This window comes from Falco rusticolus, chromosome 4 (genome assembly GCF_015220075.1).
Source record: "Falco rusticolus isolate bFalRus1 chromosome 4, bFalRus1.pri, whole genome shotgun sequence".
Lineage (NCBI taxonomy): Eukaryota > Metazoa > Chordata > Aves > Falconiformes > Falconidae > Falco > Falco rusticolus.
In genome coordinates, this window is record NC_051190.1 from 44,330,277 (window position 1) to 44,351,881 (window position 21,605).

The following is a 21,605-nucleotide window of genomic DNA, read 5'->3' on the forward strand; positions in this document are numbered from 1 at the left end:
CCCCCCAGACCCCCAGTGCACCGAGGATGATCGGGGGTGCCCACAAGCCCCCCAGCAGCCCCGGGTGAGTGCCCCCCCCTCCCCGCCAACTCCCAGCCACGCACGATATTTTGGTTTCCTGTTTTTGTGATGGGGAGCTGGGGGGGGGGAACACCCGGGGGGGGGGGGGCACAGCCTGGGGGTCCCCCCTGCTGAATGCTGGGGGGCTGCTCCGGTGGGTGACCCCCCAGTACAGCTGCCGGTGCATTTAGAGTTGGGGGGGGGGGGGGCAGGCAGCTGGATCACCATTTGTGGGGGCAGAGGCTCTTCCCCCCAGCAGGGAGGGGGCTGACTGGGGGGGGGGTGTGTGTGTTTGGGGGGCTGGGGGCCACCAGCATGGCGGGGCACTGGAGCAGCAGCCGCCAGCACAGAGCAGCCGCTCATTTATTATTTAGCTGCGTATCTGGTGTCGGGCCCAGGCGCTGCCTCGGTGGCCCCCCCCGGCCCCCCCCGGGTGCTGCACACCTTGGGGAGGGGGCTGCGGTGGGTCTGGGCGGGGCAGTGGTTTCCATAGCCACGGGGCTGTGCTTTGCCAGTAAAACCGATAAACACCGGGAGGTGCAGGCATGGTGTGTGTGGGGGTCCCCCCCCAGGCCCCCCCCTCACTAAGGGCCAGGTGTGTCCCCAGGGTGCTGGGAGCTGAGCTGCGGGTCCCCACACCGCTGTCCCCCTCCCCCCCCCTCCAAGATGTCCTACTTCACCGAGCACTTCTGGGTAAGCCTGGACCCCCCACCCATGGGTGCCCCCGACCCTCCACGGCTCACTGCCGGGGGGGGCGCCCCGGTCCTGCAGTGAGTGGGGGGGGGGGAGACTTGTTGCCACTGGTAATTTCACATTAGCGCTGTGCATTAATTGCTGAGGGATGGGGGGAGCTGGGGTGCAGGTGATGGGTCCCCCGGCCATGGTGCCCCCCCCCAGTGCCGCGGGGGGGAAGTTGGCAGCGCCACGTGGGGGTGAAGCGTGGCCCCTGCTTCCTGCTTGGTCTCTGCCGGGTCTGGCAGCTGCCTGCACCTTCCCCTTCCCTCTGCCTCAGTTTCCCCATGTGGGCTGACCGGCACCCTGACACCCCCCAGCCCCCAGTCAATGCTGCTGGGGAGGTGGGGGGAGGCACCCCTGTGTGCCGGGGGGGGGGGCGGGGGGTCACGGGCAGCACCCAAAATTGCACCCATGGCTTCCTGCTCTGCTCACCCCGGAAACCCAGGGGTCTGGGGTACCCTCTGGTGGGATGCCCCTGGTGGAGGTGGTGTGGGGGCCTCTGTGCACCCCCCTGCACACCCCCCAGGGTGGGGTTTAGGGGGCTGAGGGTGGTCCCCTGCCAGGGCGAGAAGAACCACGGCTTTGACGTGCTCTACCACAACATGAAGCACGGGCAGATCTCCACCAAGGAGCTGGCTGACTTCGTCCGTGAGAGGTACCGAGGGGGGGGGGGGGTGCGAGGGGGGGGTCCCCAGCATCGCTGGGCTCCATCCCCTGTGCCCCCTCCCCGCTGTCCCTAGGGCTGCCATTGAGGAGAACTACGCCAAGGCCATGGTCAAGCTGTCTAAGATGGCCACCAACGGCACCCAGCTGGGGTGAGCGGGGCTCCGGGGCACCCTGAGATGGGGGGGTGACAGACATGACACCCTGCTCACCGTGTCCCGACCCCCCCTGACCCCCCGGCCAGGACCTTCGCGCCGCTCTGGGAGGTTTTCCGCATCTCCTCAGACAAGCTGGCCCTGTGCCACCTGGAGCTGATGAAGAAGCTGCACGACCTCATCAAGGAGATCTCGCGCTACGGCGAGGAGCAAGGCCGGGTGCACAAGAAGGTACCGTGTCCCCCGCATCCCCTCCCACTGCACCCTGTGGCCCCCTGCCCACCCCCTCTGTGTGTGTGTCCCCCCCAGTCCAAGGAGGAGGTGTCGGGGACGCTGGAGGCTGTCCAGCTGCTGCACGGGGTGGCCCAGCTGCTGCCCAAGTCCAAGGAGAGCTACCACAGCAAGTGCCAGGAGTACGAGCGGCTCCGCAAGGAGGGCACCAGCCAGAAGGAGATCGATAAGGTGAGACCCGGCTGGGCCCTGTCCCCCTGCCTCGGTGGGCCCTGTCCCCTCCGGTGGCTCATGACCCCCGCTCGGTCCCGCAGGCAGAGCTCAAGTCCAAGAAGGCGGGCGAGGTGCTGCGGCGGGCGGTGGAGAAGTACAACGCGGCGCGGGCTGACTTCGAGCAGAGGATGCTGGATTCGGCCATGGTGGGCAGGAGCAGGGTGGGCAGGAGCAGCAGCTGGAGCAGGGTGGGCAGGAGCAGCAGCTGGAGCAGGGCTCGCACAGGCACTGCTTAGGCTGCCAGTGCTGGCCGTGCAGTGCAGTGGTGGCACGGGTCAGCCCGTTCCCTGGGGACAGGCCACCCTGGGTGAGCCCCATTTCTCAGGGATGCTGACCCTTAGGGATGTGCCACCCTGAGTGAGCCCTGTTCCCTGGGGACGTGCCACCGTGGCTGAGCCCTGTCCCATGGTGATGCCCACCTCCAGGGACATGCCACCTGGGCTGAGCACCATTCCCTGGTGATGCCAGTACCTGGGGACATGCCAGCCTGGCTGAGCCTCACTCTGTTTTGATGCCAGCACCTGGGGACATGCCAGCCGTGCTGAGCCCCCCTCTCCTGGGCGATGCCAGCTCCTGGGGATACCCTTCCCTGGGAGTGTTGGCCTTTGGGGACATGCCACCCTGGTTGAGCCCCCACTGCCTGGGCATGCCAACCCCTGGGGACACGCCACCCTTCCTGAGTCCCGCTCCCTTATCCACACGCTGACCCCTGGGGACACGACACCCTGGATAACCCCCTCTGTGCCCCCCCCCCCCCCCCCAGCGCTTCCAGGAGGTGGAGGAAGCCCACCTACGCCACATGAAAGGTCTCATTGGCTCCTACTCGCACTCTGTGGAGGACACCCACGTCCAGATCGGGCAGGTGTGTCCCCAGGGGAGTGAACAATGATGGAGACAGCCCCGAGCTGTCCCCCCTCCTTTACTCTCAGCATCATGCCAACGCCCCATCTTTTTTTTTTTTTCCCCAGGTGCATGAAGAATTCAAGCAAAACGTGGAGAACATCGGCACCGAGATGCTGCTGCGGAGGTTTGCTGAGAGCAAGGGCACGGGGCGAGAGCGGCCAGGTGAGGCTGTGGGCAGCATCCTGGTGGGCTATCCCATTTGCACGAGGGTGATGCTCCCCCTCCTCGCACATGCGAGGAGGGGGAGCATCACCCTCGTGTGAGGATGGAGCTGTGACACTGATGGCTGATCCCACTCTTGGTGGCAGGAGCATTGGATTTTGACGAGTACCGGCTGGCCCCAGCGCAGGAAGGCAAGTACGTCTGCATCCAGCAGCCCCACACCGGGGATTTTGAGGTGTGGGGGGAGCTGCTCACCACTTTGTGCCCCCCTGCCCTGCTTCCCAGGACCCAAGAGGAGCCGTAGTAAAGCTTTCCGTATCCCTGGGTTGAGCCGTAAGGAGAGGGATCGTGATGCTGTGTAAGATCCCCCTCTCTGTGCCCCTGCATCCCGCATCCCTTCCTCTCTTTGGAATCTAACGCTGCCCTTGTCATTCCCCAGGGAATCCCTGGATGCCGAGGTGGTGAGTGTCCCAGTGCCAGCCCCCGGGGTTGTTTTTTTTGACACTGGGAGAACTGGGAAGCAAGCGCCTCTGTGAGCATCTCCCCGCAGGGCTGCCCGGAGGTGGACGAGGACGGGTTCACCGTGCGCCCGGACTTCGCCCACAGTATCCTTGGGCTGGAGTGCGTGTGCGGGGGTGGGGTTTGGGGGGCTCTGGGGGGGTCCCTGAGCACGAGATGTTGCCTTGACGGGGGTCAGCCGAGGCGGAGAACCATGTCTGCTCCTCCAGCGACTCCGACTACGACGAGGATGAGCCTCGCAAGTTTTACGTCCACATCAAGCCGGTGCAGCCCCGGGAGGCGGCCAGCAGCGCCGAGGCCACCATGGAGCAGCTCAAGGCCACCGTGGGGAACCTCATCCTGCCCCCCAGCCTTGGGGTGAGCCTTGGTGGGGGGGCTGCAGGGTCTCCAGGGACCGTGCCAGGGCCAGCTGACCCTCTGTCCCCATTCTCTTTCAGGGCACCGTAAAGCGACAGTCGTCCCGTAAGTGCCACCGTGGGGGCTCGGCACAGCTGCAGTTTTGGGGGTCCCGCTGGCTCCATGTCCCCTAACGCCGCCTGTCCCTGTCCCTCCACAGGGCATGTGGCATCTCTGACCCCGGCCCCGAGCGATGCAGACCCCGAAGGATCACTGGCAGCGGGTGAGACTGTGCTGGGGGGTCCTGGGGATGCGGGGGCATCCTGGGGGTGTGGGGGGCAGAGCCACTGCACCCACCAGCGTGTCGCCTCTCCCCACAGGTGACAGCGCAGGGAGGGGGTGCCCGGCAGCACAGGTGAACAGGTATGGGGCAGGGAGTGGGTTGCTGTGGGGTGCTGCACCCCATGCTGCCGTCCCCGAGTCCCCTCCCCAGGGGGGTCCCGGGTGGGCACTGAGCTCTGTCCCCGGTGCAGCGGCCCTGGGAAAGCCCCTCTGGACACGGTGCCCCCCGCTGCGCTCTTTGGGCCCCCACTGGAGTCGGCTTTTGAAGCAGAGGATTTCCCGGGTGAGGATTTGGGGGAGCGGGGAACGCACTGGGGGACCCCGGTGCCTGGGGTGCCATGGCTCCCCCATCGCAGTGCTCTGACACGGGGGTCTCCCGCAGCCCCCCGCACCTATGTCCTCACCTCCTCCTCCTCCCCCTTCTCCTCCTCCTCCCCGGAGAACGTGGAGGACTCGGGGCTGGACTCGCCCTTGCACCCCGCGCCCGGACCCTCCCCGGACTCCAGACCCTGGACCCCGCAGCCGGGAACGCCGCAGAGCCCCTCCCCAAGCAGGGTGGCCTACCAGACCCCCTGCCACCGCACCGCCACCCGGGACCCCAGTGCGTGGGTGCCACGGCCCCGCAGCCCCGCCGGCCGCCTCCCCGAGCCCCCCAGCTTCGCCATCTTCAGCAGCCCCGGGGCCGAGGGGCTCTGGGAGAACGGGGGGTCGGTGCCCCGGGGGCGCAGCCGCTGCCCCAGTGGCCCAGCACACCGAGAAGCCCCCTCACCTGACCCTTTTGGGGAGCCCCCACCATGGGTCAGACCCCGCAGCCCCGGTGGGGACCAGGCCCCCCTGCCCTGTCCTTCCTCCAACTCGGCCTCCTCTTCCTCCTCCTCCCCCGCCCCCCCCAGCGGGGGGGAGTCCTCCAGCCCCTCTCCATGGACCTGCCAAGGGTCGGGGACCAGGCTGAACGAGGGTGGCACGCCGGCAGCTCCCCCACCACCTGAGCCGAGTGAGTGGCAGGGGGGCAGGAGCTGGACCCCCCTCCCCCCCCCCAGTTACGCTTCACTCTGCCCCCCCCCTCAGCTGGGTGCAGGGTCTCACCCAGCCCTGGCTCAGCTGAGACCTGCCAAAGTCACGGCACTGGTGAGACCCTGCTGGAGTGCCACTGGGGGTGCCCTGCCCATGGTGGGTTTCTCTCCTCACCTCCTGTTTGTGCCCCCCGCCCCAGATGCTCTCCCTCCCTGGCCCAGCGCAGCACCCCGGGAGGTCCCACTTGTGGCCCCCCCTCGCCGCTCCCGCACAAAGAGGCCAGCGGGCGGCCCGGCCGTGGGCAGCAACACCGACCTGGTGCGTGGCTGGTGGGGGGGAGCAGGGCTGGGCTGTGGGACCCCCATAGTGGGGGCCAAACCCAGACCCCCCCGGCTGACACCGTCTTGCCTTGCAGTCGCGCTCGCTCAGCCCCTCGCCCTCCTGGAGCTGCGGCCCCTCGCACTCGGCACCTGCCAGCCTGGGCGAGCGGGGCTTCTTTGCTGTCTCCCAGCCGGCGCTTGGTGGGTCCTGGGGGGTTGAGGGGGGGGTCATAGCATGGGGAGTCCCATCCAGGCTCTGACCCCATCTGCCTCCCCAGGGCTGTCGCGGGGTCCCAGCCCCGTGGTGCTGGGCTCGCAGGATGCGCTCCCAGTGGCCACTGCCTTCACCGAGTACGTCCACGCATACTTCAAGGGGCGCGACGCCGACAGGTATGGGGGTCCCGGGGTTGGGGGGTGTCAGGCCCCCCCCTCAGCTGCTGCATCCCACCTGGGGCATCTGCTGACCCCTTGACGTGTCTCCAGCAGCTGCCTGGTGAAGGTGACAGGGGAGCTCACCATGTCCTTCCCCGCTGGCATCGTCCGTGTCTTCAGCGGCAGCATGGCCCCCCCGGTGCTCAGCTTTCGCCTGCTCAACGCCGGTGCCATTGAGCAGTTCCTGCCCAATGCCGAGCTGCTCTACAGGTGTGGGGACACAGTGGCACCGTGGCACCGTGGGGATGCCTGAGCAGGCTGGCAGCTGGGGATGCAGTGGTTGGGAGCTGGTAATGGGGTACAGCGGTTGCTGGGGGGGGCACAGGCATCCTGGGAGGTGGTGGATGCAGTGGTGGTGAGCTGTATGTTGGGGTTCATGTGGTGCCTGGTTTCCTGGGATGCCTGGACATCCTCAGGAGCTGGTAGATGCTGCAATGGGGAGCTGGATACTGGGGTTTCTGGGGTTTCTAGGAGGCCTGGGCCTCCTCGGGAGCTGGTAGATGCAGTGATGGGGAGCGGTACATTGGGGTACATGGGGTTCCCAGTGAGCCTGGGCATCCTTGGGAGCTGGTAGATGCAGCGATGGGGAGTGCTATATTGGGGTACATGAGGTGCCTGGTTTCCTGGAGATGCCTGGGCATCCTCAGGAGCTGGTAGATGCAGCGATGGGGAGTGCTATATTGGGGTACATGAGGTGCCTGGTTTCCTGGAGATGCCTGGGCATCCTCAGGAGCTGGTAGATGCAGCAATGGGGAGTGCTATATTGGGGTACCTGCTTTCCTGGGGATGCCTGGGCATCCTTGGGAGTTGGTAGATGCTGTAATGGGGAGCTGGGTACCAGGGTACGTGGTGTTCCCAGTGGGCCTGGGCATCCTTGGGAGTTGGTAGATGCTGTAATGGGGAGCTGGGTACCAGGGTACGTGGTGTTCCCAGTGGGCCTGGGCATCCTTGGGAGCTGGTAGATGCAGCGATGGGGAGTGCTATATTGGGGTACATGGGGTGCCTGGTTTCCTGGGAATGCCTGGGCATCCTTGGGAGCCAGTAGGTGCAGTGTTGGGGAGCTGGGTCACGGGGTACCTGGGGTCTCCCAGGGTGCCCAGGCCCCATCGCTGCTCTGACCCCATCCCCCAGCGACCCGTCCCAGAGCGACCCCAGCACCAAGGACTTCTGGCTGAACATGGCGGCACTGACCGGGCACCTGCAGAAGCAAGCGGAGCAGAGTCCGGCCGCGTCCTACTACAACGTGGCTCTGCTCAAATACCAGGTGAGCCCCGTGAGGGGGGAGAGCTGGGACCCCTGGGACCCCCGCCCAGCTCCTGGGGATGGAAGGGTCTCGGTGCCCCCCCAGACCCTCCGTGACCCCCACCCCCCCCCAAGTTCTCGCGGCTGGGTCCCGGCTCAGCACCGCTGCGGCTGTGTGTGCGCTGGGACTGCTCGCCGGGTGCGACGCGGGTCAACGTTGAGTACGGCTACAATGCCGGCGCCCTGGCCCTGCCGGTGCCGCTCGCCAACGTCCACGTCCTGCTGCCCGTGGACGAGCCCGTGGCCAACCTGCGACTGCAGCCGGCGGCCAGCTGGTAAGGGAGGGGGGATGCAGGACCAGGGGTACCACCCCCCCCACCCCCCCAGGGTGGGAGAGGGGGATGCTGAGCTGGGAAATGGGGGTGCTGATGGGGTGGGGAGGTGGGAACAGGGAGGATGGGTTGGAGCTGGGGGGTGGTTTGGGTCTGGGGGCTTGGGTACATGCCCATGTCCCGGCAGGAACCTGGAGGAGAAGAGGCTGCTCTGGAGGCTGCTGGACATCCCGGGTGCACCGGGGCAGGGAGGTGAGGCTGCGCTCGCCCTGCTTGGAGGGCAGGCTCAGCCCCCACGCCCCCCCCAACCCCTCTGCTGTACTCCCCCCAGGGTGTGGCCAGCTCTCGGCCAGCTGGGAGCCCCTCTGTGGGCCCAGTAAGCCCAGCCCCGTGGCGGCTCAGTTCAGCAGCGAGGGCAGCACGCTGTCAGGCGTCGAGGTGGAGCTGGCAAGCGCTGGGTACCGCATGTCACTGGTCAAGAAGAGGTTTGCCACAGGTACAGCTGGGGGGGGCTCGGTGGTGTGGGCTCCCTTCCCCACTGCCCTGGGGGATGTGGGGTCATCTCCCCATCCCCAGTGGCCCCAGGGTGCACAGGGGTCCTGTCCTTAGGGGGGCGCAGAGGGTCCCTGCTCTTCAGGGTACATGGGGTCTCTTCCCTGGGGTGTGTGAATTCCCGTTCCCAAGGTGGACAGGATCCCTTCTGTGCTCCTTGGGGTGCATGGGGGTCCCCTCCCTGCTCCCCATGGCCCTGGGGTGCATGAGCTCCCCTTTCCAAGGTGGGAAGGATCCCTCCCCTGCTCTTTGGTGTGCACAGGTTCCCTTGCCCAGCGTGCATGGGAGTCCTCTCCCTGCTCCCTGGGGGGGGTGCATGGGGTCCCTTCCCCAAGTGCACAGGGTCCCCTCCCTGCTTCCTGTGGCCCTGGGGTGCATGGGGTCCCCTCCATAGCACCCCAAGCTCTGTTCCTCCCTCACTGGGCGATGCCCAGCCCAGGGAGGGTGCTGGTAGCCCAGTTTGGGGCCGATCAAGCCCTGGCCCCTCGGTGATGACTGTCCTCATGCTGGCCACATGCCCCCCATCCTCTCAGTCCCTCCTCACTGCCTTTCTTCCACAGGGATCTACCTGGCAGGGTCCTGAGCCACCTCACACTGGACCCTCTGAGCCCCCCGGGCTTCCCCTTGGTTGTGTGAATTTGAAACACTGGATGGAGGCCAGTTGGGGAGGGGGTACCGCTGGGTGGGAGCTGCTCTCCTCCTCCTCCTCTTCCTCCTCCTCCTCGTCCTCCTCTCCCTCCAGCCCCCCGCTCCGTGGCTGTCACTGCGTCGTCTCCTGCTGCCCGGCGGTCGGTCCCCTCCACCCTCCCCTGTGCTGTGAAGGGAGCAGGAGCTGCTCTTTTATTAAACACTTTATTTTCTAATAACCCCTCCGCCGGCTCCCGCCTGCCTCCTGCCATGACGCCCATCCCCAGGGCCTCCAGGCTCCTTGGAAACGCGGCTTGGCTCATGTGCCACGGCTCCCCGGGGACCGCGGTGCTGCGAGGCTGGGGGAAGCTGAGGCAGGGAGCCAGCAGTGCTTGGCCAAGCCCTTTCCTTGCGCCCGTGGTGCCACTGTCCCCCCTGCGGCAGGTGGGTGGGCGCACGGACGGGCGGGCAGGGGGAAGATCCCTGCAGAGGTACCTGTGCCGCTGGGGCCACCGCACTCCCAGCTCCAGGAGAGGCACAGTGTAAGGATGGCACCGAGCTGGCTCTGCAACAAGGTACCAGGGGGGTGTGGGGGGCTCTCTGTGGGGGCTCATGGCTCTTTGCAGTGAAGCAGGGTCCGAGCTGGTGCCGGATCCGTCCCCGGCTGGCTGGGCTCTGCGTGGTGCCGGTGGACGAGCGGCAGATGAGCTCTTGCTGGGGTCCCCACGTGCTGCCCGGGGGACCCCTGTCCTGGTACTTTGTCTCTGAGGGTGAGGGCTGCTGGCAGCAAACCCAGGTGGGCTCCTTGCAGCAGGGACCACCCCACCACCTCCCCCCTATGCCATGAGCCAGTGCAAACTCCTTGGGTCCCTGCCCCGTGCCAGCGGGTCCCGGGGGGCTGCAGGTCCTTGGAGGCTGCACACCCTTGCTGGTCATCCCCAGGTTTGGGGCTGTGCTTGGTCTCCCAAAGGAGAATGACCCCATCCCAGCACCAGCATTTTGTTGCTCTCCTTGTTCTGCCACACGTTCCTGGCGCGGCCGGAGGTGTCAGACCCTGTGCTGCACCCAAGGGTGCCCTGCCCAGCCCGGGCGCTCCCTGCATGGCAGCAAACACCTCGCTGGCTGCCGGTGGCACAGTGTGACCGTGCAGCACGGTGGGGGGCATCTCCCCGTTCCCCTCTGCATACCTGGAGCTCTGTGGTCCAGCTCCACAGGGAAAGATGCTGTGCCCTGGCATGGGGCATCTCTCTGTTGTGGATGCCCGCGGGTTTGCGGCGTCGAGTGGTGCCAAACCCACTCCCCATCTCTTGCAGAGCATGTCCCTGTGGTGCCACAGGCTGGAGCTGTGGGGTCTGGTCACCGTGGGGCTCCTGGGCCTCTGCTACCTGCTCTGCTACAATGACCAGCTGTGGTCCAGCATGGCCCCTCAGCACAGCACCCCCCCTAGCCCCCAGGTGACCCCCAGCCTCCCCCCGCTCCGGGTTCTGCCCTCTCCTGCCCCATGCATGGCCAACACCTCTGCACAACATCTCCGGCTTCACCAAGCTGCCCGGCCATGTGCAGGACTTCATGCGGTACCAGCACTGCCGGTCCTTCCCAGTACTGCTCAGCATCCCCGGCAAGTGCGGGGGGCCCCAGGGGTCCTCCAGCATCTTCCTCCTCTTGGCCATTAAGTCCTCACCGGTGAACTACGAGCGGCGGGAGGTGATCCGTAAGACCTGGGGGCAGGAGAGGACCTTTGAAGGAGCCTTCATCCGCCGAGTCTTCCTGGTGGGGGTAGCCCCGCGTGCCCGGGATGCCAAGAAGCTCAACCAGCTGCTGCGGCTGGAGCAGCGGGAGCACGGGGACGTGCTGCAGTGGGACTTCAGGGACACCTTCTTCAACCTGACGCTGAAGCAGGTGCTTTTCCACACCTGGCTGGTGGAGCACTGCCCCGGTGTCCGCTTCATCTTCAATGGGGATGATGACGTCTTCGTCAACACTGACAACGTTGTTCGCTTCGCAATGGCCACCCAGGGTGCCCAGGAGCAACACCTCATGGTGGGGCAGCTCTTTGTTAACAACAGCCCCGTCCGGCTCCAGCGCAGCAAGTACTTTGTGCCCATGCAGCTCCTGGCTTCCAGGCGGTACCCACCCTACTGTGGCGGCAGTGGGATGCTCATGTCCGGCTTCACTGCCCGCGTCATCTCCCGGGAATCACAGGACATCAGGCTCTTCCCCATCGATGACGTCTACCTGGGCATGTGTTTGGAGAAGGCAGGGCTGCTGCCTGCTTCCCACGCTGGCATCCGGACCATGGGTGTGGGGGTGCAAGCCAACGAAGACTCCTTCGATCCCTGCTACTACCGGGAGCTGATGCTGGTGCACCGCTTCGTGCCCTATGAGGTGGCGGTGATGTGGCAGGCCATCCACGAGCCCCAGCTGCTCTGTGGCAGGAGGGTGAGCATCTTCTAGGGGGGCCGAGGAGGACCGACAGCTTGGGGGAAAATGCCGGTGCAACCCAAGGGCCGCGTGGGCTGTGGTTTTTCCCACATCCCTGGGAGCTGCTGCTCGGTGCCTCCATACTGTGAGGGAGGGTCCTTACAGTCCCTGGGGCCACCCCTCACATCCACCATGGTCTCACTGGGCATGCAGAACAGCATCTGTGGTAGCTCCCACCATGGGGACTGCTGAGTGCCACCATGTGCCCATCCTGGCCCATTTCTGCCTGGTTTTACCCCAAATCTGCCCTCCCACGGCCAGTGGAGCCCTGAGGCATTGGAGGGAAAATAAATGAACCCATGTTGTTAATGAGGACAGGGTGTCTGGAGCCTTCCTGGGTGACAGGGGTGGCTTGGGGGGGGGGAGACCGTGGGCTCAGGGTGGGAGCAAGGGGAACCCCTGACCCCCCTGGGGTGGGCATTTACCCCCAGTGAGGGCCCTGCCCTGGGGGGGTGTGTGTGTGTGTCCCTTTGCAGAGTCCCCAAAATCCCTGGCTGTCCCCAGCCTGTGTGGCTGGTGATGACCTTCAGTGATGGTGGCCCTGGCCCCGGTGGGATGCTTGGCCCTGGGAGCAGACGGGGCCGGGCCCGGGGCCATGGGAGGGGGATTTAACAGCAAAGCCTGGCAGGATGGTGTCATGGTCACAGCTGCCACCTGCCCAAGCCTCGGGGTGCTGAGCCACGGGTACCATGCGGTGCTGTGCCATGGGTGCCACCGTGGCAGAGCCAGTGCAATGGCTCTATGGGCACATGAGGACATCCGCACCCTCGGGCCAGGGCACCCACTGGAGCCACCCCCTGGGAAAGCCCACGGGGAGTGCAGAGCCTGGGATCCCTGCACTGGGATGTGCGGTGCGGCCCCCCCCGCCCCGTGTCCCCTCTCCCTGCATGTCCCCTCCCCCTGTGCATCCCCTCTTGCCTCACCCCAGCCGGCAAATTCACCAAACTTTACTAGAAAATGGCCAAATCCTGCCGTGGCGGGGGCAGCGACAGGCAGAAGGGGGGTCAAAGACAAGCAGCATCACATGGGGGTCCTGCCGGCTGCGGAGGAGGGGGAGACAGGGCAGCATTGCATGGCGGGGGTGCAAGGGGGGCTGTGTCCCCCCACACTGCATCCCCTCTCTGGCCCCGCAGCCCTTAAAGCACGTGGGAGCGTCGCTGCGGCCATGTGTCCAGTCTGCCACCACCTGGTGCTTGGGGGGTGGCTGGGGTCCCAGTTGGGGGGTGGCCGGGGGGGGCTACCCACGGGCTTTGCTCCGGCCATCCTTCAGCGCCTCAATCTTGGGGGCCAGGTCCCCAAAGGTGGGTCTGGCACCAGGGGTGAAGGCCCAGCAGCTCAGCATCAGCGTGTAGACCTGGGGAGAAGGGATGGGGCCACCACAGGAGTGTGTTGGTGGCCCCCCAGGACCCCTACCGGACCCTGGGACCGCCGCCTCACCTCCACTGGGCAGCCGGCTGGCGCTGGGAGACGCTGGTTGTCCTTCAGGAGCTCCAGCAAGTGGCAGATGATCTGTGCCATCTTCTCGGCGCCCATCATGCGGAGAAACTCCTACAGGGATGGCCATCAGCACCCGGCCACTGCGGCCACACCCAGGGGGCTCCTACCAAAGGTAGTGGGCCCAGGGTGGGGGCAGCGGGACCCCTGTCCCAGGGGGGTCTTACCTCCGAGGGGCTCTTGCTCTTGTTGCCATAGGTGAAGAGCTCATAGAGGAGGACCCCGAAGCTCCAGATATCGGATGCTCGGGAGAAGACGTTGTCTGTCAGGGACTCAGGCGCGTACCTGCCAGTGGGAGGATGCTGAGCACCGCATCCAGCCGCGCTGGCAGCCCCATGTCCCCCAGCCGGTGCCACCCTCACCAGAACACGGGGCTCTGGCCAGGCTCTCGCACTACGTAATAGTCCTTGTCCTGCGGCAGCAGCTTGGCCAGCCCGAAGTCCCCGATCTTGACGTGGGTCTCGCTCTCCACCAGGATGTTCCTGCTGGCCAGGTCCCGGTGCACGCAGCGCTGTGCCCCCAGGTACTCCATGCCCTGCGTGGGACACAGCCGCTTGCTGGGACCAGGACCCAGCAGCATCCCCGGGCGCTCATCCCAGCTGGGCTGCGATCCCCTGGATGAGCCGTGGCATTGCTCCGACCCGGCTGTGGGGGAGTGAGACCCCCTTTGCTGCCAGCCCCTGGGGTCCCACCTTGCAGATCTGCCAGGCGTAGAGGAGCAGGGTCCTGTGCTCCAGGCGGGGCTGGTTCTTCTGCAGGTAGTCCCGCAAGCAGCCGTTGGGCAGGTACTCCATCACCAGCCGCAGCCCTCGCCACCCTGCACACACATCCATCACCCGCCAGCCGGGATGCGGGCAGAGCCAGGGCTGGGTGCAGGCAGCATGGCTGCGGGGAACCCTGCCCACCCCCTGCCCCACGCTGTGCTCACCCCGGCTGTAGCACACCCCCCGGTACTGGACAATGAAGTCGTGCTGCAGGGAGTGCAGGATCTGGATCTCCCTCTCGAAATCCAGCAGCTCCTTGGCCGAATCCTGCTGCAGCTTCTTCACCGCCACGAGCTCGCCCGTGCTGTCACCCAGCGGGTCGTAGCGGCACAGCTCCACACTCCCAAAGTTGCCCTGGCCGGGGAGAGCCGGGTGGGAATGCTGGGGTGCCTTGGGGGGCCCCAGAGACCCCCACCATGTTCCCAGCACCTGGTGTGTCCCCCAGACCCCACGCACAGGGCACAAACTAAGCGAGCAGGGGATGTTTCATGCCCCAAATGCAGGGGGGGGTGTGTGCAAGAAACTTGTGCACTAAATCTTGGGGGATGGGGTCCCCTCTTCCCCCCACCCTCCTCACCTTGCCCAGCAACGAGATGTACTTGAGGTGCCGCTCCTCGAAGTGCGTGGGGTCCTGGCACATGGTGAGGGGCTCGTACCCCCAGAAGCTGTCCCGGGGTGTTACGGTCATGGGTGACACGTCTGAGAGCAGCTCATAATCTGGGGCAGGTGGGTGGTGAGGGCACCGCGGGGATCTGGAGCCCAGCCCCCCACCACCCCAGGGCTCACCAGAGGTGATGAGGCTGTTGAGGTCCCGGATGAGGGCGCGGAAGCAGGGCCGCCGGCAGGGCTGGTAGTCCATGCACTGGGCGATGAGTGTGGCCAGCTCCGTCCACTTTGGTGCAGGGAGCTGGAGGCAGCTCTGGTAGAAATCCAGCTTCTGCGAGGGTGGGAGAGGGTGCTCAGGCTGGCTGTGGGTGCCTGGCCCTGTGACCCCCCCCCCATGCAGACCCTGAACAGCCCACCCACTTCTCACCAGGCTGTGCAAACCCCTCACCGTGAGCATCCCCCAAAGGCTGTGGGACATGAGGCTGGGGGCTGGTTATAGCTGGTCCCTGCAGTGCCAGACCCTGCAGCCACCTCCACTGGACACTGGGTCTGGGGGGCTCCGGAGCCCTGTGAGACCGCAGCTCTAGGTGCTATGGGTGCCCTGGGTGCCCATGTCCCCCCAGCCATGCCCCTTCTCCAGTGTGACCTGGGCCACCACAGAAATCCTGGGCTGGGACAGGTGGCACGTTGTCTTCTCTGGGCAGTGGATAAGTAAGGAGAACCCATGTGCAGTGGGATGGGGCAGGAGAGTCGGGATGGGGCAGGAGGGTCAGGATGCTGAGGACTGTGATGCAGTGGGATGGGGCAGGAGGGTCAGGATGCAGTGGGATGGGGTGGGAGGAACAGGACTGTGATGCAGTGGGATGGGGCAGGAGGGTCAGGATGCTGAGGACTGGGATGCAGTGGGATGGGGCAGGAGGGTCAGGATGCAGTGGGATGGGGCAGGAGGGTCAGGACTGGGATGCAATGGGATGAGGCAGGAGGGTCAGAATGCAGCAGGATGGGGTGGGAGGAACAGGACTGTGATGCAGTGGGATGGGGCAGGAGGGTCAGGATGCTGAGGACTGGGATGCAGTGGGATGGGGCAGGAGGGTCAGGATGCAGTGGGATGGGGCAGGAGGGACAGGACTGGGATGCAGCAGGATGGGGCAGGAGGGTCAGGATGCAGCGGGATAGGGCAGAAGAGACAGGGCTAGGATGCAGTGGGATGAGGCAGGAGGGTCAGGACTGGGATGCAATGGGATGGGGCAGAAGAGTCAGGACTGGGATGCAGCGGGATGGGGCAGCCTCACCTTCTGGGGCTCCAGCAGGCTCACAGGCATGTTGCCACCACTGAAGATCTCCCAGAGGGTCGCCCCGAAGCTCCACTTGTCAGCCGGCAGCGCCAGGCTCTTGGGGTCACTAAGGCACTCGGGGGCCACCCAGGGGATGCGCTCCACCAGCACTGGGGGGAGGGGGGCGGCCCTGCTCAGCACCCACCGGGGAGGCCCTGCCACCCCCCAACATGTCAGGTCAGCCCCGGCACTTACTGTCCTTGGCCAGGACGGTGATGCTGACTCCGGGGTCATTGAGCTTGATGAAGGGGGGGCTGCCGCTGGCCACATCCCCCTCCCGGGTCAGCAGCACCTTCTTGGCAGAGACATTGCCGTGTGTGATCTTCTTGTCCTCCTGGGGAGGGGCGAGGGGCGAGGACCATCAATGTTGCCCCAGCCTGTGGGGCAGCCCCATGCACAGGGCTGAGCTGGTGCCAGCCGGGGTGAGTCAACAGGGATGTGTGGGAGCCGTGGGATGTGGATGTGGGGGGGCAGTGGGCCATGGGTGGGTGGGGGCTGTGGGACATGGATGCATGGGGGCCGTGGGACATGGATGGGTGGGGGACATGGGATGTGGATGTGTGGGGGCCACAGGATGTGGATGTGGGGGGGGCCATAGGCCATGGGTGGGTGGGGGCTGTGGGACATGGATGCATGGGCGCTGTGGGATGTGGATGCGTGGGGGCCATGGGATGTGGATGCGTGGGGGCCACAGGACACGGATGCACAGGTGCTGAAGGATGCAGACAGGAGCCACAGGACACGGATGCATTGCAGCTGCAGGACATGGATGCATGGGATCCGGGGGATGCTGACATGCAGGAGCTGCAGGACACACGGACCACGGGACACCACCGCTTGGCACCGTGCCAGCAGCTGGCTCACCAGGTAGTTGAGGGCGTACGCCAGCTGCTTGGCCACCTGCAGCTTCCAGCTCGTTGTCACCTTGCCCTCGCCATGCTTCTTCTTCAGGTAGAGGTCCAGGGGCCCGTACCTGACGTACTCCTGCACCATGATGCCTGCGAGGGGGGTGGGTGGCACAGGTGGCTCTGGCACTCACCCTCCCAGCGGGGTGCGGCCGCGGCACCACGGCGCCTGGTGAAGGGGACAGGCACTCACTGTCCTTCCCGAGGCTGACACCGTGCAGCAGGACCAGGTGCTTGTGGGAGAGCTGGCTCATGATGCTGGCTGCCTCCAGGAAGGACTGGGAGCGAGGAGAGGCTGGCTCAGGGGGGGCTGCGGGGGGACACCATCCCCCACTGTCAGGCTGGGAGCTGCTGCCGCCTCACCTCAGAGCAGTTGTGGTGGCTACTGTCCATGACCTTGAGCACCACGTTGGTCTGGTAGTACCCGTCCTCCTCCTGGTCCCGCTTGATGCCCTTGTAGATCTGGGTGAAGGAGCCCTGGCCCAGGTTCTCGCCCTGCCGCAGGAGGGGGACGCTGCTGGGGGGGTCCCTGGCCATGTGCCGCCGCCTACAAGTGTCCTGCCCCCCCCCCCCCCCCAGCCCCGTACCCGTGTGAGGCGCTGGGGGTCGATCTTGTGGAACATCATCTGGTTGAGGCTGCGGCGGGGGGCAGCGGGGGAGCCGGGGGGCTGGGGGCAGCCGCTCCGCACGATCAGCAGGTTGGACTTCTCTGGGGGAGGGGAGGGGGGCAGCTGTGAGGGGTGGCTGGGGCAGGCTGTGCCCAGGCTGTGTCCTCACACGGCCCACGCCATGATGTCACAGCCGGCTCCATGATGTCACAAAGCTCATCCTCTGACATGCACAGCCCGCGCTATGGTACCATATAGGCAGCTCTGTGATGTCACATGGCCCACTCTGATGATGTACCCTGCCCTGTGACCTCACACAAGCTGCTCTGTGATGTCACACAGCCCACTCTATGATAGTCTGCTCTGTGACATCACACAGTTTGCTCTGTGGTGATGCAGCCTGCCCTGTGACCTCACACAAGCCATGCTGTGATGTCACACAGCCTGCTCTGTGATGTCACACAACCTGCTCTGCGATGTCACGCAGCCTGCTCTGTGACACAGCCTGCCCTGTGACCTCACACAAGCCGCCCTGTGACATCACACAAGCCACCCTGTGATGTCACACAGCCTGCTCCCTGATGTCACAGCACCGGGGCGTGCGCAGCCCTGCCCTGTCGTCCCCCCCCAGCGGCGCTGTCACCTTTGGGCAGGGGTGAGCAGCAGGCAGCCAGGCGCATGCGGGCACCCTCTGCCTGCAGCCCGCAGCGCCCATAGGTGCCCAGCAGCTCCCGCAGGCTGCAGAATGGCCGGGTCACCCCTGAGAGCCAGAAATTCCCGTCCTCGTCCCTGCGGATCAGGCAGCGCTTGTAGTCCTGGCCGGAGCGGGTCTGCAGGGCAAGAGCTGGGCTTAGCGATGCGGGGTCCCCCTGGGAGCCCCCCAAACCCCTCCTGCCCTGTGGGTGCCTGCTGTGGCCCTGGATCTGTGTCCATCTCAATGGGCCATCGCTGGTGGCACCGTCCCAGCGAGCCAGCACCGAGTCTCAGCCCTGTGTTCCCCTCCCGGTGACACGCGCAGCACCCAGCACAGGAGCCCACGCGGTGCCAGCACCCAGTGCCAGTGCCAGTGCCACCTCACCTCAGCGCAGACGGTCAGCAGGTAGCTGTCGAAGTCCTGCGGGCTGCGGCGCAGCAGGTACAGCCCTGGCCGGCTCCCTGCCACCTTCAGCTTGTTCACCACAAACTCATAGCTGCGAACAGCAAGGCTGGGGCATCACCAGCGTGGGACCCCTCGGGGGGACCCTGGGGACCCCCACTGCTCACCCCTCCACCATGGTGTCCCCACAACTGGTAGGCACTGGGGTGGCCCCAGTGTCGCAATGGGGACTGGTGGCTCCTGCCCAAGTGAGTTCTTCCCTGGTCAACTGCAGGTTGGGGTTGGTGAGAGGGAGGGTCCTGGCACCCACCTGATGGGCCCGTGGCATTGGTTCTCCATGTCCTCCAGGAGCCGGGGGGGGGCCACCTCCTTGCAGAAGTAGTGGTGGGCATCTGCCGTCAGGCGGTAGTAGCCATCAATAAGAGCCACGAAGGAGCGGGCTTCCCGCAGCGTGGGGAACTCCACCTCCTGGGGTCAGGCAGGGGGGTCAGCCCTGTGCCAGCCGAAGCCCCCCACCACTCCAGGGCTCCCCCCCCACACCCCCGGCTCACCAGCACCCGGTTGTCCGTCTTGGTGAGGGTGACCACGCGGTTCTCCACGGGGCTGCCCTCCCGGCTCACCTGCTTGATGCTGATGTCAGCGATGTCGGGGAAGTCGCAGAAGTGCTGGCGACTCTGTGGGGGACACGACCGGGGGGGTTGGCCACCACCTCCCCCACCATGGGACCCCCCAGCAGAGCCACCCACCCTCACCTCAGAGCCACCACAGCTCCAGGAGATGCCATTCTCGCCGGCCACGTGGATGGTGATGGCCGTGGCAGAGCCAGGCAAGCGGACACAGAAACTTTCCTCTGCCCAGTGCCGCTGCAGCCGCTCCAGGTCCAGCAGGTACTTGAGCTTCAGGTAGCGCCTGTCCGTCTGGCAGCCGCTGATCTTCCGCAGGGATTTGTGGAAGCGGTGGCGGATGCGCTTGCGGGTGAGGAAGCTGTGCTGCTGGATCTGGCACCGCAGCGACTCAGGGATGCAGGACTTGTAGCTGCCGGCGATGGGGAAGCAAAGTAGGGTGGGTATCGGGCTGTCCCAGTGGGTGCTGGGCTATCCCCAGGGACGCTGGGCTGCCCCCATGGGTGCTGGGCTGCCCCCAGGGATGCTGGACTGTCCCAGTGGGTGCTGGGCTGCCCCAAGGGATGCTGGGCTGCCCCCAGTTATGCCAGGATGTTCCCAGGGATGCCGGGCTGTCCCAGTGGGTGCCGGGCTGTCCCCAGGGATGCCGGGCTGTCCCCCACCAAGCCCCCAGCTCACCTGATATGGCTGAAGACCTCGTCAGGGCTCTGCCGCTTCTCTTTGGCCATGCGCAGCATGTCCAGCACAGCCAAACTCAGGCACTCCTCCTGCCTGGGCAGGCTCAGCGCCACTTCCACGCGGCCCCCGATGAAATCGCTGCGGGACTAGGGAGGGTGCAGGGGCTGAGTTGGGGGGGGTCCCCGTGCCAGCCCCCCACTCCCCGCACTGGGTGCATCTCCCGCCTGAGGATGCTACAACCAAGGCGCCTGATGTACCCCAAGACCTCCAGTTTGGGCACAAGGCTATGGCAGGTATCATTCACCCCCCCAGCTAACAGAAGCTTCCACAGTGGCTCCTGCTTGCCCCCCTATCATGCTGGACTGCCTATAGGGTGCTGAGGTGACTCCAGCCCCAGCCCTGTGCCCCCCTGAGTCACATCCTGCCCCAGGCTCTGGTTCCCTGCTGCTGCCCAGGGGCCAGTGGAGCCAGCTCCATCCCTGGGGCATGCACCACTCCAAGGGACACAGTGACCCCCTCCTCAGCAACCTGGGGTGCCCCATGCCTAGTGTGGGATGTCCATGAGCAGCTCTGGCTGAGTTGGGTAGGAGGACCCATAGCCAGGGACTGATGGGTGCTGGAGGAGGAGAAGGTTGGCATGGCCCAGGGCGGTGAAGGGCATGGCTGTGCTGAGGTTAACACGTACCAGACACCTGAGAAACCACACAGGACCCCACCTGCAGTCACAGTGTTGGGGACAGAGACGCCAGCCTGGCAGGGCTCACCTGGGCAAACAGGTAATCGATGACAGGGTAGTCCAGGACGGGGCTGGCCCGGTCGTTCAGCAGTTGGAAGCGGTGGGACTGTCCCAGCCCGCACCAGTTGGGGAAGAGGAACCTGATGGGGAGAACGGAGAGGGCTCAGCACCACATCCCCCTTAGCGCACAACCCCTACCAGCCATCAGAGACTCCCCAGGGAGCCACATCCCTGGGCTGTACCTGATCCTGTATACCACCACCTGGCTGCAGGAGTCATCCACGGTGAAGAGGTGGTTGGGGGGGAACCAGCAGCTGAGGTCCTCGGTGGCGAGGGCAAAGAGTGGGTGGCAGACGGGCAGCACGCCTGGGGACAGAGATGGGTGCTGGGGCCCCCCACCAAGGACAGGCACGGCCATTGCCCCCAGCCCACCGGCGCTGGGGGGTGATGCTCACCACAGGCTTTGGCAGCGCGGACACAGAGCTCCTCGGCCGTGTACTCGCCGAAGGTGAAGGTGAGGATGCCGGTGGTGGTGCCGGGGGGGCTGTGCAGGGGGGGTGCCCAGTGGTACAGGTACACCTGGAGGGTGCCAGTCTCGGTGGAGGAGAAGCTGCAGGAGCGCTCCCCGATCAGCGGGGTGTCCTCGCCCAGCGGGGCCATGGCAGGCACTGCAAGGACAGGGGGGGCTCTGTCGGCACCATGGTCCCCCCAGTAGCAGTACCGTGCCCCCCACCATGTGGGGCAGGATCTTGCCCCCCACATGCCCTTCCCCTTAGCACCCTTCCCCAGGTAAAACCCCGCAGCCAAGCCTGCAGCATCTCCAGGACTGCGGTCAGCCTGTCCTGGGAAGGATGAAGGGGAGACTGAGGCACACAGCTGTTTCTCCAGACACGTGGATAAACCCACCCTCCCCAGGCTGTCCCACAGCCTCTCCTCCTCGCCAGCTGGCCCAGGGCTGCGCGCCTATGCCCTGCATCGCTCCCAGGCATGGGCAGGGAGGACTCGGCTCCATCCTGGTGCCCGGCTAGGCTGGCCAGACCTCGCGAAGCCCCCTGTGCCAGTGTGGTACCTGCTGCCGTGCTGATGGCCTCGCTGGCACCCGTGTGCTCTGGCCCTGGGGAGCAGGTCCTGGGCACAGCTCTGCCACCGTGTCGGGGTTCCTGGGCTGCGTAGGCGGCTGCTCGGAGGCTGCGAGCGAAGGAGAGAGTCAAAAAGTCCCCTCGGTGACTTCCTTCCTGCCCGCAGCCTCCTCGGCGGGTGGCTTCCTGCCAAGGGAGGAGGTACAGGCTGGGGGGCAGAAAGGAGCCACCGCAGGGGGCAGGGACCAGCCGGGGTGGGGTGAAGGGGCAGGAAGCCCTGGGCACCCCACTTGGTGCTGAGCA

At 66.0% G+C, this 21,605-nt stretch overlaps 3 protein-coding genes across 4 annotated transcripts; 2 read left to right on the top strand and 1 right to left on the bottom strand.

Annotated features, from left to right (window-relative positions):
* FCHO1 (FCH and mu domain containing endocytic adaptor 1) lies at positions 1-9,137 on the top strand. Of its 2 annotated transcripts, none has more exons than XM_037383531.1 (28): positions 1-64; positions 668-753; positions 1,359-1,450; positions 1,536-1,610; positions 1,703-1,844; positions 1,923-2,075; positions 2,159-2,263; positions 2,881-2,979; positions 3,086-3,182; positions 3,329-3,373; positions 3,468-3,540; positions 3,622-3,643; positions 3,733-3,787; positions 3,880-4,058; positions 4,139-4,163; positions 4,258-4,320; positions 4,418-4,460; positions 4,571-4,662; positions 4,762-5,373; positions 5,593-5,711; positions 5,809-5,914; positions 5,992-6,103; positions 6,197-6,355; positions 7,277-7,409; positions 7,523-7,722; positions 7,907-7,971; positions 8,051-8,215; positions 8,832-9,137. In XM_037383531.1, exons 2-28 carry the CDS (start codon positions 727-729, stop codon positions 8,852-8,854), a joined length of 3,081 nt encoding a protein of 1,026 aa, XP_037239428.1. In that variant the 5' UTR covers positions 1-64; positions 668-726; the 3' UTR covers positions 8,855-9,137. The 2 variants fall into 2 exon arrangements, with proteins under 2 accessions (XP_037239428.1, XP_037239429.1); XM_037383532.1 differs by having other exon boundaries at positions 6,200-6,355.
* Positions 9,138-9,237: 100 nt separating this feature from the next.
* On the top strand, positions 9,238-11,812 carry B3GNT3 (UDP-GlcNAc:betaGal beta-1,3-N-acetylglucosaminyltransferase 3). The gene is given in 2 exon segments (XM_037383581.1): positions 9,238-10,417; positions 10,419-11,812. Coding segments are annotated over 2 exon segments (1,233 nt in total). The 5' UTR covers positions 9,238-10,118; the 3' UTR covers positions 11,353-11,812.
* Positions 11,813-12,310: 498 nt separating this feature from the next.
* On the bottom strand, positions 12,311-21,404 carry JAK3 (Janus kinase 3). Its single transcript, XM_037383630.1, has 24 exons — positions 21,293-21,404; positions 20,679-20,891; positions 20,466-20,589; positions 20,252-20,363; positions 19,488-19,633; positions 18,939-19,221; positions 18,738-18,860; positions 18,497-18,654; positions 18,169-18,280; positions 17,734-17,920; positions 17,070-17,191; positions 16,846-16,977; positions 16,676-16,760; positions 16,442-16,575; positions 15,773-15,911; positions 15,536-15,687; positions 14,424-14,574; positions 14,215-14,354; positions 13,802-13,991; positions 13,566-13,690; positions 13,236-13,408; positions 13,041-13,158; positions 12,817-12,927; positions 12,311-12,733 (listed from the first exon to the last, which is right to left on the bottom strand). Exons 2-24 carry the CDS (start codon positions 20,881-20,883, stop codon positions 12,617-12,619), a joined length of 3,339 nt encoding a protein of 1,112 aa, XP_037239527.1. The 5' UTR covers positions 20,884-20,891; positions 21,293-21,404; the 3' UTR covers positions 12,311-12,616.
* Between the last annotated feature and the right edge of the window lie 201 nt (positions 21,405-21,605).